Source organism: Dendropsophus ebraccatus, chromosome 1 (genome assembly GCF_027789765.1).
Source record: "Dendropsophus ebraccatus isolate aDenEbr1 chromosome 1, aDenEbr1.pat, whole genome shotgun sequence".
In the NCBI taxonomy this organism is placed as follows: Eukaryota; Metazoa; Chordata; class Amphibia; order Anura; family Hylidae; genus Dendropsophus; species Dendropsophus ebraccatus.
The window spans coordinates 75550560-75568740 of NC_091454.1; the positions used below are offsets into that span (position 1 = coordinate 75550560).

The window sequence follows — 18181 nt, forward strand, 5'->3', positions numbered from 1 at the left end:
GTTTTATGAACATATACATTGCATGGAGCTGGTGCAGTAGGGAGAGCCTACAATGCTGAGCTGTTATTCAGAAGGCTCAAACATGAAAGTATGTATATATCATTTCTGAGACATATGCTCCACAATAACACGCACCCAATCTGTAAGCTAAATTTGGCTCATTTTCCTAATAGTGACCAGTACCACGTACTGCATAGGATGCATTAATTCACAAGCTTTTACTTACGGTTCTGGTGAATGCATCACCGCTGACGGATGTCTCAGGTACTGGGTACTTGGAAAAACACGGAAAGCGAGACATGCCAGGAAATCCCGCGCAGAAAGTAAACCAGCAGCTGGTCTTAGTTTGAACCCTGTTCTTTCTACGCAAAACACAACACTCACAAAGTTATACTCAATAGGGTAGGGACAAATCTGTAATCACAGACCAAATAATAGCCAACTATGCTCCAATACCAAGTAAGTCAAATATTGACAGTAGGTATACCATGTTTATTGAGAATTGTCTATTAATTGGGCAGAAAGCAGATTCGTAGCAGAAAATTCTGCTTGAAAATTCTGCCATGTGAACAACAGAGCGGAAATTCTATTGAACACAATGGGACATTGCTCTTTTCATATTTTACGGGTGAAATTTAAAGTGGAATCCGCCGGTAATTAACTTCAGATTACACTTTAAATTCTTCGCCTATTCCTCAGTAAGCACATACCCTTAGGGCCCTTGCACACTGAGTAAAAGAGGAGGAATTTACTAGCGGAGTCTGTGCGGCAGATTTAGCTTTTCATTCTGTCTATCCTATTGCTTCAATTGGATTTCTCGTGCCCCTCTGCTCTCCGCTGAAAGAATGAACATGTAAAGTCTGAGTAATATATAAAAAATTGGTGGTTTGGTGTTTCCCCACTGGGAGGCACCAATTGGCAACAGGCTTCCTTCTCTGGAGAGAGGGATATCTGGCTATTTTCGTGTTTTGAGACTCGCAACTGAGGCTCCACGGACCCCTTCTTTGCATATTCACATTTTTCAGGGAGCAATCAGTGGAGACTCTTAAATGAGTACTCCATTGTTTTTTTCCCACTGATCTCCCCAAGCTCAGTGATTGTTGTGTTTTGTTGGTCTATTTTTTATTGCCCCTGGTAGCCAGGATCCTGCTCCACACTGACAAGGGTCAAATACACCAAAACAGCTGTCTGTCGATGGATGCCTGACCTCGGTAACCCTTGTCTTATGTTGTTACACTCGCAACCTAGACTTTGACTTAAAGGGAACCAATCAGCCCGTTTGGCATTCAGCATTGTATAAAGCACCTGGAGCGGCCCCGACACGTACCGGCCGCGGCCGCAGCAGGTGCTTTATAACGGAGAAAATTACTTTTATTCCCCGGCTCGTGACTAGATACGAGCGGGGAAGTAGTCATGGTGGGCGGCTCCCCGCTCGTAACTAGTCACTGCGCTCTGCCTGTAAGCGCGCTCGGCGGGATGATTGACAGGCAAAGAGGCCAGTAACGGACCTCTCTGCCTGTCAATCATCCCCTCTGAGCACGCTGACAGGCAGAGTGCAGTGACTAGATACGAGCGGGGAGCCGCCCACCATGACTACTTCCCCGCTTGTATCTAGTTACGAGCCGGGGAATAAAAGTCATTTTCTCCGTTATAAAGCACCTGCTGCGGCCGGTACGTGCCGGGGCCGCTCCAGGTGCTTTATACAATGCTCAAGGGAACCATATCAGCCCAAACGGGCTGATTGGTTCCCTTTAAAGGGGCCACCCTGGTGTTTCCCTATTTAGGTCACAATGCTCGCAACAGAGTGAGGATCTGAGGGGCTACGTATCAGGGTGGTTTGTTGTTCTCCTACTGGGAGACACTCCTTGGCAACTTGCTTCCTTCTCTGGAGAGAGGGATATCTGGCTATCTGGTGTTTTGCGACTTGCAACTGAAGCTCCACGGACCCCTTCTTTGCATATTCACATTAGGTAGAACATGTTTATTGAGAATTGTCTATTAATTGGGCGGAAAGCAGATTTGTGGCAGGAAATTCTGCTTGAAATTTCTGCCATGTGAACAACAGAGGAGAAGTTCCATTGAACACAATGGGACATTGCTCTGTTTATATTTTACAGGTGGAATTTAAAGCGTAATTAAGGTCAGATTCCGCTTCAAATTTCTCGCCTATTCCTCAGTCTGCACATACCCTTACGGCCCTTGCACACTGAGTAAAAGAGGCAGAATTTACTAGCGGAGTCTGTGCGGAATTCTTGTCATTTTGCCTGTCCTATTGCTTCAATGGGATTTCTTGTGCCCCCTGCTCTCCGTTTAAAGAATGAATATGTAAAGTCTGAGTAATATATAAAAAAATACCTACAACTCTTTGAATATCTGAACAAGAAGAAACTTTATAGTTTTTAATTCCACATGGATTAAAAAACAAATATGTATCTGTCGGGGGGGGGGGGGGGGGGGGGGGGAGGGTAACTAGACTGTAGAAGAGGTTAAAAAGCATTGCTGCTAATGTGGTCAGAAAATACTGATAGCATATAAATATTTTCACTGACGCAAAAGCTTTTTAGATAAAACAGACTAAAGTATTTAGAAAATTTGCCACATGCAGTAAATATTGCATTGTGCGTATTAGTTCCTGAATGTCTGCCAAAAGAAAGGATTATATTCCACTACATACTGTTTGTAAATGTCTGCATACTATATCACAGTCTTCTCTGCTATGTTCTCATTTTCTTAGAACAGGAGGTCCTGTTTCTAGAAGCCAGAAGATAGCAATTCCCCGTGGGTTTTAGCAGGGGCATAACTAGAAATGATTGTGCCCTCTAGTAAATAGTTGAATGGGGCCACTTCCCTGATTATTAGGCCACCAAATATTTTTCTGTCTATGGAGCTGTATGAGGACTTGTTTTTTTCTGCTGTGATCTGTAGTTTTTATTGGAACCATTGTAAAGATAGATTACAGATTTTGATAACTTTTTATTCCACTTTTTCTAGGATGCAAAGTGAACAGAAAAATAAGGCCATATTGGCATTTGGTATTTTACTTTATAGCACTTACTGTGCAAGATCAATAATATTATCTACTATTAGTTTAGATACTTCTACATACTGTGCTACCTTTTTTTGTAATATCGATTTAATCAGAAAGATTTAAAAAGATTAGATTTTTATTTTATAAGAATTTAAAAAAATATACATAATGGGGGAGATTTATCAAACATGGTGTAAAATGAAACTGGTTCAGTTGCCCCTAGCAACCTATCAGATTCCACCTTTCATTTTCCAAAAAGTCTTTGAGGAATGAAAGGTGGAATGTGATTGGTTTACTAGGGTTTGCCAATGAGCAGTCGAGGTGGGCCACCACTGTGGCTGCTGATTGGCTGAGTGAGCAGGAGCCTTGTGGAATGAGCCCAAAGGGGGAAGGTAAGTATAATTGTTATGTACCAGACTGTGCACATTTTTGGAATAATAATACAACCCATAATATTCTTTTTATGTACAGTAATACCTCAGTTCCCGCATGCCTCTATGTTTGAACAAATCAGTATTTAAAAAAGACTTTACCCTAACATTTTGTTCTGTACACAAACAATGATCGGTATTCAACCAAAGGTGGGGCAATAACTGTGAGTCAACAGTTATTGAAGTGTATGGACATCACTGTTTACAGGAGTGGGGCAGGAAACAGCAGGCTTTTGTCTATACTAACGCTGAACCAAAGGCATACATTGTATGCCTCCTGCTTAATTTGCCAGGAAGGGATTAAGGGGAGATGCTGTGCATTTCTGCTTAACCCATTTCTCACTGGGCCCAGCACAATGCACTAAGCCCAGTGAAAAAGGGATTAAGAGGGCATGCACAACAACTCCACCTAACCCCTAGGAGGCGCAGAACAGCTATTAAAATGATGCTTCTCTTTGGGGAGATTGCACTTACCTCTCTGGGTCCTGGCTTTGACTTCATCTGTACTGCAGCCTCTAGTAATGGTCACATTATGGTCACAGCCAGGAGCAGTAAGTGTCTTCCCAAAGAGGAGCTGAACCCTCATGGTTTTTAACAGGTGTTCTGCTTCTCATAGGGATTAAGTGGGGTTGCTGTTTATGCCTCCATCTCTGTACGATGTACGATATACGCCCGCACAGTGCACACTACGTATGAGCTTACGGCCGGATCGTATGCGGCGCCGTGAAAAATGAACAAGACCATTGTTTGAGGACGGAAATGTTCGAACTCACGGCTGTGGATTTCCATGCGGTCCTGTACGGAGTACTTATTTCAGCCAAATTGAACTTGATTTTTCGATCCAAAAGGTTCTGTGAGTTTAATTGGGCTGGGTGAAGATTTCCAAGTAAATAACCTGTTTCAGATCGCTTTGAAACAAGCTAGGGAAGCATAACTGTACTACAGGCGTATGTTCGCGGTTCGTACGCATCTGGCCGCATGTCGATTTTTCCCACGCCCGTAGTTTCAGCAGCACATGTACGGCGGCGTACGAAATGCGGCCGGACTCATACGCAGTGTGAACATAGCCTTAAGTGGGAAACCCTGTTCAGAGCACCGATTCCTGACATTTTGATGGAATTCCCTGCTTCTGTACAATAAGAAGCAGTGCGTTATGCACTGCCACTTATTGCAGGTCCAGAGGAGGTAAGTAGCAGCGTTGATTTAAGGTTTTCTACTGCCTGAGCCAAAACCTGAAATCCCCATACCGCCCCATTACCCCCCCCCCCCCCAGCCTATTGATAAACATCATAAGTAAGGGGGCGTGTGTGCAGAAAACCTGTAGCTTATAATAAGTGCGCACACAATCAAGCTTCACCATAAATCACTACTACCTTCCATCCTTGGTGAGGACAAGACAGAAAAAGTTTAAAGTTTCCAATTCCACCAGTGTGTAACCAATTTTTCCATCTTGATTGCATTTCCAACAAGAAAAGCACCTGATATATACAAGAGTCAATTCATTGTGACCACTTCATGCTCATACTACCATAACACCTTGTGCTCCATTTAAAGGGGTAGTGATGACTGGTAGTGTAGGGATGGCTGAAGCATATAACAATACCTGCAAAGTGTTTTCAGTCCTGCCTTCCTTGTATTCTATGTGCACACTTAGTATGAGACCGACCGTTCCGTGACTCGGCCGGGTCTAGGAACCGACGGTCTCAGAAAAGATCTTCCTGGCCGGAACTGCAGTGCAGGAAGGATGATCTTTAGCGCCGCAGAGTTCTGATGCGGGCGCATCCGTGCACGCCCGCGTCAGAACTCCCCACTGCACACTATAGAGCATGCGGCCGGAGCCACCTCCTCCATTGTGTGCACTGACAGGGTTTTCTGCGGCCGCTATTCAATAAATAGCGGCCGCAGAAAACTGACATGTCAGATTTCTACGGCGCCGTTTGGGATCCTGGTCGGAGTGTACCATGTGTATACACTCCGGCCGGGATTCCCTCGGCCTGAAGCACAACGTAACTTCCGTACCAATCACGGCCGTGATTGGTAGGGAACTTATGTTGTGTGAACATGGCCTATGTCTGTGTCCAGCTATCATTTGCAGGTCATGGGGTCAATGAAGTCAGAGGTGTATAGCAGACATTATAGTTTATGGCCACTCCATAAAGTCAGCTGCTCCTCAGAGGCTCTACTAAGGTGCCACTCTGAGCAATAAACTTATTTGTCCTTGAGGCAGAACTGTCTCTGGTAAGTAGTGATGCTCTTGCTATTACACTTTACATTCTGTGGGCTGGGGTGCTCTGCATCTGACCCATGGAGTGTAAAAAACAGTTAAACAGATTTACATTATTTTCTATGGGAAAACACAGCTTGGTTCTTGAACTGCTCGGCTCTGGTCAATTCAGAATTTAAGTGGTTTCTCATTTTCCAGATAATCAGTTAAAAATAAAATAGTTTTTATGGACAATACCCCCAAAACCGTGAAAAACTGAACTTGAAATTGAATTGTATGAAGAGGACAACTCTTCTCTTATTTACAAAATTATCATGTGCAAACTAACCAATGATCAGCACTACTAAGTGGACAATGTGTGGGAGCACATTTTTTTTTTTTTTAAGACAAATCATCAAATTTTTCTGGACATTTCTCAGACCAATCACTAAAGTATGTTAAATCTACTTGAGCTCTGTATCTTCTTTACATACAGATACGTCAACTGCCAATTTTTCTTTACATGGCCAAGGCTTTGTGTTGCATTGTAATGCAGTGCCATCTACTGGACAAACTAAAAAGCAATGTTTTGCAAACAGAACATTTTTGGCTAGCAATGAGTGAATTTCACTAATTCATTTTAGGTCCGATCCATGTTAATTGTCTGAATCCGTCCCAAAAAAATTTGGTCTTAATCAAAGGTGCAATGATTGCCCCGAAAAATCGTGTATGACACCTTGAGGTTCCTTACGTTTTTGGTTGTGTATATTTGTCCTGTGTAGGATAGGTTTCCCAGCAGAAGTGGTACAATATGGAGCATGAAGGACAAGGTAGGAGATTTGTGGCTTAGTAGGGTGGCTACCATTCTTAAAAAAAAATGCAAATCTCAGAAGTTTAATTTTGAGGAATCACCAAATTTTTGGGAAAGTTGGAATGGATTTGTCTCATATCAAACAGACCTAGGGCCCTATTCCACCGGACGATTATCGTTCAGATTATCGTTAAATCATTCAAATCTAAATGATAATCGTTCGGTTGAAATGCAGTTAACAATTAACAACCGAACGAGAAATCGTTGATCGCTTTATAAGACCTGGACCTATTTTTATCGTTGCTCGTTCGCAAAACGTTCGCAAATCGTTTGCATTGAATAAGGGCCCTATTCCACCGGATGATTATCGTTCAGATTATCGGTAAATCGTTCGAATCTAAACGATAATCGTTCGGTTGAAATGCAGTTAACGATTAACGACCGAACGAGAAATGGTTGATCGCTTTATAAGACCTGGACCTATTTTTATCGTTGCTCTTTCTCAAAACGTTCGCAAATCGTTCGCATTGAATAAGACATCGTTCAGCCGTTCGCAATAGAACGCAATAGCGAATAAATAGTGAAGAAAAAACGATCGCAATTATGATCATAAGTAACGATTATCGTTCCATGGAAATGAGTGAACGTTTTCAGGTCTTTCGCAATAGCGGTCGTTTGAGATCGTTAATCGTTAACGATTATGCAAACGATAATCGTCCGGTGGAATAGGGCCCTTAGTTATCTCTAACTGTATATCATTAAATATTAATATTAAATACACTAAAAAACATGATATTTAAGCTACATTCAAGCAGGTTAAATAAATGGGTGAGGTTTTTAGAATTGTACTCCATGTGACATTTATTTTCCTGCCAATTTTCAGATTACAGGCGTAATGTCAAAGAATGAGAGCAGGTTTGACATGAAACCTGGGTTATTTAGATTTAATTCATAGACCCTTTTACCTTTTAGGAAATTGGATACATCTTGGAGTTGAGGTATAGAATTTTCTGTATAGCCGCAATATTCTTCCAACTGATGAAACGTATCTAAGTATTGCTTGCAAGCATATTTTGGGTAGAGAGTGCTGAGGGATCTGTACACTTGTCTCCTAAAATTGTAAAGTAATCAGATGACATACTTTTCTTATATGGCCAATTATGCAAAAACTGTTTTTTTATTTAGTTAAAAAGCTTTACACCATTTCCAAACTACTTGGCAGGCCACTTAACAGAACACCATATTTTGTCATAGGTAGAAGCAATCATCTGAACTGCCTCCTAATCTACTGACGCCTAATCCTCAATATTAGCACTGTCTCCTCCTTCATTGACTTGTATGCAGGGCAGCCATCAGACATCTCAGGGCCACATACTACCGCTCTGGTCACCAGCCAGTCTCTGTTTACAGGCTATGAGCCATAATAAATTGCATCACCGGTGATAAGCTGTTCTTCCTGGCAATCCCTTTCTTGCAGCACCAGTTCTTTGAAATGCAATACCCCGAACCATCAGATTTATACCTAACACAGTTTTAAGCATGCCCTAAAACACAGGGAATTAGTAAGGTGATTTTAGATTTAGATTTTTCAAACCTGTAAGTAGGCTTGCTAATTTTGTTGTGATAGTCACTCATTACCATCCTTAGGGTAGATGGTGCCCTGTGCGCAATTTGATTTGCTTTTGACGCCACCCTCACTTAAGAATTTGGGACAGGTGTCCTGGATTTTCGGGATGCCCCAGCAGCTGTCAAGGGCCCACAGCAGGATCTTGCGGTTCTCAGGTGGGTCAGTCAGTTAGGAATTTGTCTGCAGTGAAATCCTCTAAAAATTTCTTGCTCTTTCTGCAGCAGACTATTATAAGCTACTGTATTCTGCTGTAGGTTTTGCTAGGTAAATTTAGACAGAAAATATGCAGCAAATCAACCACATCTATACATCTAAGGGTATATTTACACTCAGCGGTTAGCTGCAGAAATTTCTGGCAATAAAGAAAAAAGCCCATTCAGATCTATGGAATTTCTGCAGCGAATCTGCCACAAGGGAACGTTCCCTAATACCGGTTTGATGAACCCACAGGGATCCTACACATATTAAGCAGTTGTGAAATTACTTACCAAGTGGCAGTTTCTTCAGTGGTATATTCGATTCTTGGGATAACATTTCCACTAAAATAAAACAAATGACATTCAAAGTATTAAAGCATTCAGTTGACAGGGCTGTCAGGAAGTAGAGATGAAAAAGGCAAATGTGGTTTAGCAAGATTCACTGCAAATCACGCTTACAATTTGCTCTGTACTGTCACTTGGCTGGAACAAGGGATTATCCATAATCCCTTGCGGACTTCCTATCACCTGCAATCCCCACTGCAATGTCAACAATCCCCCACCCTCTATATAGGCTGGTTCGCTTTGTGGAGGCAGTCGGTCAGCTGTGTGTAGTGGAGAGCAGGATCGCAGCAATAATATAGGGACAGAGGAGAGGAGGGTGGATTGTGGGTGATTTTCTGTGTGAGCTGTGAAGCCAGTGTCCAGTATACCAAGCAACTGGATGCTGGTTGTGCATTATACCATGTCACTGGGCGCTGAATGTGCATTAAACAAATACACTGGGAGCAGTAAACACAGTGTCCATTCTAACAGGAGAAACAGATCACTAATCTTAGGGAGAGCAGACAAAGATAACACTGCTGGCTGCTGGTTAAAGTGCTCAATGCAGTGAAATCCTAGGTGCATTGCCCCCTGGAAAATACGAATATGAAAAAAAAGAGCCCGTGGAGCCTCATTTAAGAGTCTCGAAACACAGGACTATCCAGGTATCCCTCTGTGAAAGACCCAGCAAAGGGGTGGCTTCTGTAGCGAAACCACCAAAACTACCATATTAAAGGAGAACTCCGGCCAAAATAAATTTTTGATATGTTATTACTTACGGAAAGTTATACAAATTTCTAATGTACATTAATTATGGAAAATGCACATATAGGGCTATTTCCCTTAATTTAGTAGATCAGGAAGTGTTAGAATTCTCTCAGATACAGTGACGTCACGACGAAAGGTGTAATTCCTATGGAGTGTCCAGCAGGGGGCGCTCTATATGTAGAAGTCTATGGGACTTTATTGTTTCTATTGATGTCTATGTAAAGTAATGTAATGTAGTGTACAGTATGCTTTGTTGAATGAATACATCTATGGAATACTTTGGGGAGCAAGTGTCCTTGTTCCCCAAGGTATTGCATAAATGTATTCAATCAGTACATTAGGATATCACAGTAAGCAAGCCGAGCCGACAATCCGCCGCCCGCCGATCCAGACTATATACACTGAACTACTGCTCCCATCATCTGCTCATAGTATGAGCAAGTGATGGGAGTAGTAGCTGGGTTATGGCTATCACTTGCGCAGGGGGGAGCCGCTCATTACACAGGAGAGCTCCCCCCTCATCCTCCTTCCTGGATCCGGGGAACCTCCCCCCTATCTTATGGCTGACTCCCCGCCTGGCCACCGATCTCCCCCGACACATACCAGCTCCCGATGCTTCCTGGCCAGCACGTGTGGGAGGACACCAGGATGCATCGGGAGCCGGTATGTGTGGAGGGAGAGCGGCGGCCAGGCGGGGAGTCAGCCATAACATAGGGGGGAGGTTCCCCGGATCCCGGAAGGAGGAGGAGGGGGGAGCCGCTCATCACACAGGAGCGCTCCCCCCTCCTCCTCCTTCCTGCGCCAGGCGGCAGGCAAGTGATAGCCATAACCCAGCTACTACTCCCATCACCTACTCATACTATGAGCAGATGATGGGAGCAGTAGTTCAGTGTATATAGTCTGGATTGGCGGGAGTGCGGCGGATCGGTGGGCGGCAGGAGTGTGACAGATCGGCGGGCTTACTGGGATATCCTAATGTACCTATTGAATACATTTATGCAATACCTTGGGGAGCAAGGACACTTGCTCCCCAAAGCATTCCATAGATATATTCATTCAATAAAGCATACTGTACACTACATTACATTACTTTACATAGACATCAATAGAAACAATAAAGTCTCATAGACTTCTACACATAGAGCGCCCCCTGCTGGACACTCCATAGGAATTACACCTTTCGTCGTGACGTCACTGTATCTGAGAGAATTCTAACACTTCCTGATCTACTAAATTAAGGGAAATAGCCCTATATGTGCATTTCCCATAATTAATGTACATTAGAAATTTGTGTAACTTTCCGTAAGAAATAACATATCAAAAATTTATTTTGGCTGGACTTCTCCTTTAAGTGGCCCTATAAGTCAATGTAATGACAAGGGAAAAACCAAGGCCAGGTATCCATCCACAGACAGCTGTTTTGCCCCTCATCAGTGTGGATTGATATCTGGCTATTCCCCTGATATCTGGCTATCTGGCCCCTGTATCTTCTCTACACAAACCTCAACACTACTTCTAGTCTCTATTCCTCTGGCCACTACCTCACACAATACTGTCAACTGCACATGTCAAGTTTTGAGTTTATTTAATTGTATTGTACTGAAGTTTAACAGTAAAAGTCATCTCTGGTTAAGTGCTGGATTCTTTGTTATTGAACCTGCACCCTCCCAGCTGTGCTACCCTTACAAGTAGCAGTACCTGTGTGCCTGGGGGTGGGTACCACCACTCCTGGCTACCATGACAAGTGTTCCGGCACAAACAGCAAGCCCAAATTCTGCATAATACCCCGGGCCACGGCATACATTCTAACAAGTCAGTAGGAGCAGTGAAGACAGTTTCCATTCTTATAAGTCACTGGGAGCAGTGAACACAGTGTACCTTCTAACAAGAGAAACAGATTGCTGATCTCAGGGAGACCAGCCAAACGACAACACTGCCGGCTGCTAGTGAAAGCGCTCAATGCAGTGAAGTCCTAGGTGAATTGCCACCGGGAAACATGAATATGCAAAAAAAGAGCCTAAACATAGGACTAGCCAGATATCCCTCCGGGAAGGACCCAGCCAAGGGGTGGCTCCTGTAAGTAAAAGGGGTGGCTAGTCCTGTGTTTCGAGACTATTTGATGAGGCTCCACAGGCTCTTCTTTTACCTTCTAACAAGTCACTGGGAGCAGCGAATATAGTGTACATTCTAACAATTCACTGGAACCAGGGAAGCTAATGTCCATTCTAACAACTCACTGGGAGTAGTGAACCCAGTGGGGGAGATTTATGAGACATGGTGTAAAGTGAAACTGGCTCAATTGCCCCTAGCAACCAATCAGAGTCCACTTTTCATTTTCCAAAGAGTCTGTGAGGAATAAATAGTGGAATCTGATTGGTTGCTCGGGGCAACTGAGCCAGTTTCACTTTGCACCATGTCTGATAAATCTCCCCCAGTGTGCATAAAACAAACTCACTGGGAGCAGTGAAGACAATGTCCATTCTAACAAGTAACTGGGAGCAGTGAACACAGTGTGCAATAAACAAATTCACTGGAAGCACTGAAGACAGTGTACAGTCTAACACGTCACTGGAAGCAGTGAAAACAGGGTCCATTCTAATAGAGTAAGGCACTGGGAGCAGTGAAGAGAGTATATATTCTAACAAGTCACTAGGAGCAGTGAAGACAGTGTATAATACTGTGTGTGAACAGTTTTTTTTTGGGAGTGACCAAAGCAAGGGTGGGAGGGTCACTCCCATATCCCATCAGGAGTATCCCTCTTCCCTGACCATTAAAGCTGGAGACAACTTAAACACTTCATGAGATGCATGCATGGAATGCTTCTTGCACTTTGTCAAATCAATAACCCGGTGTTGATATGTGCTGTATGTACTGTATGCTCGTCTTGGGAAAAAGCCTGAGGCCCAGATTCAGCAAGGTTTTTGAACACAATATTTCCACTATAATGTTTTGTTTAAAGAAAATACAATACAGTAGAAAAATCTTCTTCAACTTAAGGTTGTTGGAAATTTTGATGCTCTTTTATTTAATATAATCAGTGTAAAGCCTTCTTGAAGCTGGACTTTTCACTATTCCATTCTCCATCACATGGTACATGCTTTTGCAGGTGGTGTTTTTCAGTCTCTTTCAGTGTATCCCCATTGACTAGGTGTTCATTTCCATTTTTTTTGCAGTTGGATGGCCCATTCAGCTCAATTGTCAGATTACAGTAATTTTACTTGACATGTTGGAATATATATATATATTTTCCTCATATATTTCAAAGAAAAAATTAAGCTCCTGCTACAGTTACTACCATCAACTGTCAGTGCTAGGCCCCTCAGGATTGAAGAGCGTCTGAATGCTGCTTCTGCCACCTCCTGGTGTCTGTTCTAGGTCTCCTCGGGTGGTAAAGAGCCCAAAGGCTGCCACTGCCACCTCCCAGTGTCTGTTTTAGGCTCCTCATGGTGGAAGAGAGTGCTGCCGCTGACACCTCCCGTTGTCTGTTCTAGAGCCTTCTAGGGCTAAAGCATTTCCCCTTATGTCGCTGCCACTTTACAATTTCTACTGCTGCCCTGGTAGAAAGTGTCATTTAATGCTGCTGATCTTCTGGCCCCCAATGATGTCCATGGAAAAAGGTACATATACACCACTGACACAACGTCCATTGCTGTCCTAGGAGAAAACTTCACTTGATGCCGCTGGTAATCCAATGTCTACTGCTCTCTTGGGAGAAAGTGCCATTTTACACCGCTCATTTACCAATATCCACTGCTGTCCTGGGCGAAAATTTATATTATGCTGCGGATTCACCAATGTCCACTGCTGTCCATGGCGGAAATTGAATGATTAACTGGCTGACTGACATTTTTTAAATTGCTGTTCCAATTTTTGACACTGTTACTAGAGATGATAGAACAGCGGGATTTTTCAGGTTCGTTCGAACTCAAACCATCGGGTTTTGATTCTCGCTACCTTCACGTTCCATGGGAAAGGTGGAGACAGCACGAGTACCACCTGGAAAACAGGTATACAGTCTAGGTAATAGGCTGTATCCCTGTTTTCCAGCCGGTACTCAGGCTGTCTCCACCTTTTCCACGGAACGGGAAGGCAGCGGGAATAAAAACCCGATGGTTCGAGTTGGAACAAACCTGAAAATCCCGCTGTTTGATCATCTCTAACTGTTACAACAACATCTGTTGAAAAAAACGTTACACTGTAAAAGTCCCACTATTGTACCTACTTTAGATGATGAAATTTAAAACACCTAAAATATCCAGGACCAAAATATATGTAACCCTAGTTATAAGGTCCACGAATACCCGCAAACAATCTATACACCAATAATGGTATTCAGTGCCATAAAAAATCATAAGTAAATATATGACCAAATATAGAACAATAACAAATCTTTATTAAATTTATCAAAAGACAAAAACAGAATTAAAAACAAGACCTGGGAGGTGGGAGACCATATTGTCGGGATGTGGTATATGTTACTAAAGAGTGCAGGTGCAAATGATCATGTAAACAATTTGCAATACCAATACAGCATAGTTGCATAAAACATATATAAAATGCTAGTGCCGAGGTCAGCATTGTTGTTTCACTACCCGCTTCCTTAGGTAACCCGCATCCTCAGGTAGGAAGCGGGTAGCGAAATGACATTGGCGTGTGAGGCGGGAGGCCTGAGGTACTGGGACTGATACACTATACTGGTAACATTGTTCAGTGCATTTGCATGAATCAGTCATTTGTGTTTACTATTGTCAGCATATTGTGGCATACTGACCTCGGCACCAGCACTTTATAAATGTTTCATGCAACTATGCTGTATTGGTATTGCAAATTGTTTATATGATCATTTGCACCTGCACTTTTTAGTAACATATACCATGTCCCGACAATATGGTCTCCCATCTCCCAGGTCTTGTTTTTAATTCTGTTTTTGTCTTGTGATAAATTTAGGGTGCCTTCACACACACCGGATCTGCAGCAGATCCGCAGCAGATTTGATACTGTGTTCAGTTATTTAGATCAAATCAACTGTGGATCTGCGGATCCGCAGCAAAAAATCCGCTGTGATATGGTGTGTGAGAAGCTACCCTTAAGGGTAGCTTCACACACATCGTATTGCAGTGGATTTTCTGCTGCAGATCTGTTGTGTGTGAAGGCACCCTAATAAAGATTTGTTATTCTTCTATATTTGGTAGTATATTTATTTATGATTTTTTATGTTTTAATGAAATTTGTTCACATATGATTTGCAAATATTCACGATTCTGACTTAATATTTGCGAACCTCGCGAAACTAATTTTCGACTGCTTCAGTCATTTCTATTGGCAAGCATATGAAAATGACATTAATAGCCACAAAGGACAGATAGAAATAAGATGTTAGCTCTGTATGCTCTTGATAATATGCTATGCAAGAGCTTAAATATCATATCATACAGTCAATATATGTGGCTGCTGTATGGCCCCAGATGTCAATGTATGATAAGAACCAGCACAGGACTTTCTATTCTAATACCTTTGCCAAAGTAGTAGGTAGTGGTGCTTAGTACACAACAGGCCCAAGAATCAATAAAAGTATTTGGGGACCAACAAGCAACAGGCCCTCCTGCAACAGTAGCATTAAACAGGTCCTAAAGAGGGGTTGATTTTGGTCATCTCTATCTTCATAAAACTAGTAACATCATGAAAACAGACATGTTTAGAGATGAGCAAGCATGCTCGTTCAAGCTTGGTACTCGTTCGAGTATTAGGGTACTCAATGGTACTCGTTACTCGGACAAGCATCTTGCGATACTCGAGAAAATCTCATCATCTGTTTCCTGTAACTTTCGGTGCTTTTTCTCAGCCAATAAACATGCAGGACACTCTTTGGTACATCCTCCGATCACATGGACCCATACATGTGGATAGCAGCCATTGGTTGGCCAGATCAGATGACCCTGCCATATAAAAATCTCGGCCGCCGAGGCTCGGCGCACATGCATGCTGGAAGAGATTAGGGACAGAGCTGTTGCTGGTCAGGGAGAGCTTTAGGGAGGGAAAAAGGGTTCCAGTAGACAGGGAATACTAGCGAAACAACCAAACAGCCCTTGTAAGGGCTTCAAATCTTTTTAAATTGTATTACTACAGACTGCTGGCTGGGACTTGCAGTGCAGCTACCACGATTTCAGCAGCACACTGTGGTAATCGGCTGCTGGCAGAAAGGGGACATTAGGTGTTGCATACAGACCCCTAAGAAGTGCTCAGTACTATTTTATTGGGACCTCTACTATATTTTCTGATTTCTGTATTTCTTACACAAGGCATATCTAAGTTCACTACTGCTTCCACAGTGTAAAGGGGGTGTCACAGAGCGTATATAGGTGCAGCCACCAACAGATTGTATCCCACAGCCTCCTAAAAAATAGTGGGCCCTCTACTATATTTCCTGATTTCTGTATTTTTTACGCAAGGCATATCTAAGTTCATTACTGCTTGTTCAGTGTAAAGGGGGTGTCAGAGAGTGTGTGTATAGGTGCAGCCACCAACAGATTGTATCCCACAGCCTCCTAAAAACTAGTGGGCCCTCTACTATATTTCCTGATTTCTGTATTTCTTACGCAAGGCATATCTAAACTCCATACTGTGCAGTGTCCATAAAATGGTGAACCCCAGGGGTAAGGGTCGAGGATGTGGGTGTGGGGTTCAGTGCAGGGTGACGCAGCAGCACCTAGTGAGGAGGGAGCAGTGGCACACCGCAGACGTTCACTCCCTGGAACCCTTGCTCCAGCAGCTCAGCCTCCTTCCCCACAGCCTGGCCCCTCCAGGGAAAGAAGGGATTCAGATCCACCACCACCACCACCATGCTCCCAGGAACTCTTTTCTGGACCCTTCCCTGAGTCTGGGCACATTTATTACAAATTTATTACAAAATCGTAACAAAGACTGCACAGTGTTTTGCTCATTCTGGAAAGATGAGGCTCAGTGATACACAACTCTGGAAATTGTCCAAAGGTTGCAGCAATATCTTTCTCTTTAAGAGTGCATTATTTTTTGTTTTGTCTGCCCATTCCCTGCCACAGGGGCCTGCAGATCCTTGCACTGCAAGGAGATACATACTGCTCTTGCTGTGAATGGGGCAGAACATGTCAGAAAATTGCCTGACCTTGCCGATCTTTCCACATGAAATACGAGAAGGATCTTCACATAAAAATGCACAAACGTGTTTCTTTAATTACCAAATAGTGCTACAATGAACAATGCAAACTTTGCTGTCTAATTCTGTGTTTGTCTCTCTCTCACTCTTTTTTTTTGTACAATTTGGAAACCGAGTGGTAAACTTTGTCAGTATTCTGTTCTTAAGTGTGTGTCTGTATACAGACCTGTGTTTGTCTGCTGGCATAAAATGATAACAAAACCAAAGAGGAAAAAGGAAAAAAAAATCAGACCCTGCTCAAACTAAAGAAACAAATGACAATTCTAGTTGTTGGGCAGCACATAATTAGTAAGGCAGGACCTCAAGTGATGATCCCTTTGCATGAGACAATTGCCAGATCCTCAAGGCATTAAAACCAGGATGCCTAAGCCACATCAGTTCTACAGTTGTGTTGAGTATTGTGCTGAGAAAGCCATACCCCATGAACATCACATGATGCAGGGAATGTTACTCCAACTGCTACAGTCAAAGTCAAATTCAAACTCAAAACAGCGGTGGGGGGGAGAAGTGGTGAGTCATATAATGCAGGGAATGTTACCCCAACTGCTACAGTCAAATTCAAACTCAAAATAGCGGTGGGGGGAGAGGTGGTGAGTAACATGATGCAGGGAATGTTACCCCAACTGCTACAGTCAACTTCAAACTCAAACTCAAAACAGCGGTTAAGGGGAGAAGTGGTGAGTCACATGATGCATGGAATGTTACCTCAACTGCTACAGTCAAATTCAAAGTCAAATCTAATTTAGCATCCTTGTCTTGTCCATTTCAAACCATATTATCTCTGAATGTCATCTTACGGGTGTCCTCTGCCGTCCTTTCACCAGTACTTTCTACCTTCTTTGGTTGTTGCTATGTTGTGTCAGGCAAAGTTTTTGGGTGGTTCATCATATGCTTCCTCTGTTTTAATGGTTCCCTGTGTTCTCACTGCCATGCTGTGTCAGGCTAAATTTTGGGATGGTTCATATGCTACCTCTGTTTTAATCCTTCACTATGTGATCACTGCCATACTATTGCCCATAATTTGGCGAATTAGTGCGATTAGGCAGCCTCAGAGGCATCCATACATGCTGCCCCTGCTGTTTCCTGTCCATTTCCGTGGTGTTTCCATCATTTTCTGAGGTTGACAGGTTTTCACACGACCTCACCTCTACGCAACTTGGGTCCCCTGCAAAAATGCTAGAGTTTCCCATTGACTTCAATGGGGTTCATTACTCGAGACGAGCACTCGAGTATCGGGAGATATTCGTCTCGAGTAACGAGCACCCGAGTATTTTAGTACTCGCTCATAACTATTAGAGATCTTTAGATTGATGGCTCCCCAACCCCTTCAGCCTGTTTATGGCTGCAGGAGGTGGTTAGGAAGTCGAAAACAGCTGAAACAATTTGCAGAACTCCATTTGACCTTAATGGGAGTTGTGCATACGATGAAGCCCTGCAAGCTGTTTGCATTTGCATAACTTCTGTTCGCTCATGGGACTATGCCATTTGCACAACTCCCATTAATGTCAATGTGAGGTACAAAAATATAGCATAACTCATTGGCTTTGGCTGTTTTCTGCTTCCTGCCCATCTCTGGCATTCACCTCTGGCAGCCACAACC

At 43.1% G+C, this 18181-nt stretch overlaps 1 protein-coding gene across 1 annotated transcript in view; it reads right to left on the reverse strand.

Moving 5' to 3' along the window:
* LOC138774558 (tyrosine 3-monooxygenase-like) overlaps positions 1-18181 on the reverse strand; it is a 40783-nt gene that overhangs the window by 9603 nt on the left and 12999 nt on the right. Inside the window, exons 5-7 of the mRNA XM_069955553.1 lie at positions 8589-8639; positions 7439-7584; positions 227-362 (exon numbers count right to left, since the gene is read on the reverse strand). Of these exons, the coding sequence (XP_069811654.1) occupies positions 227-362; positions 7439-7584; positions 8589-8639 (333 nt within the window). The remainder of the gene's footprint in view (positions 1-226; positions 363-7438; positions 7585-8588; positions 8640-18181) is intronic.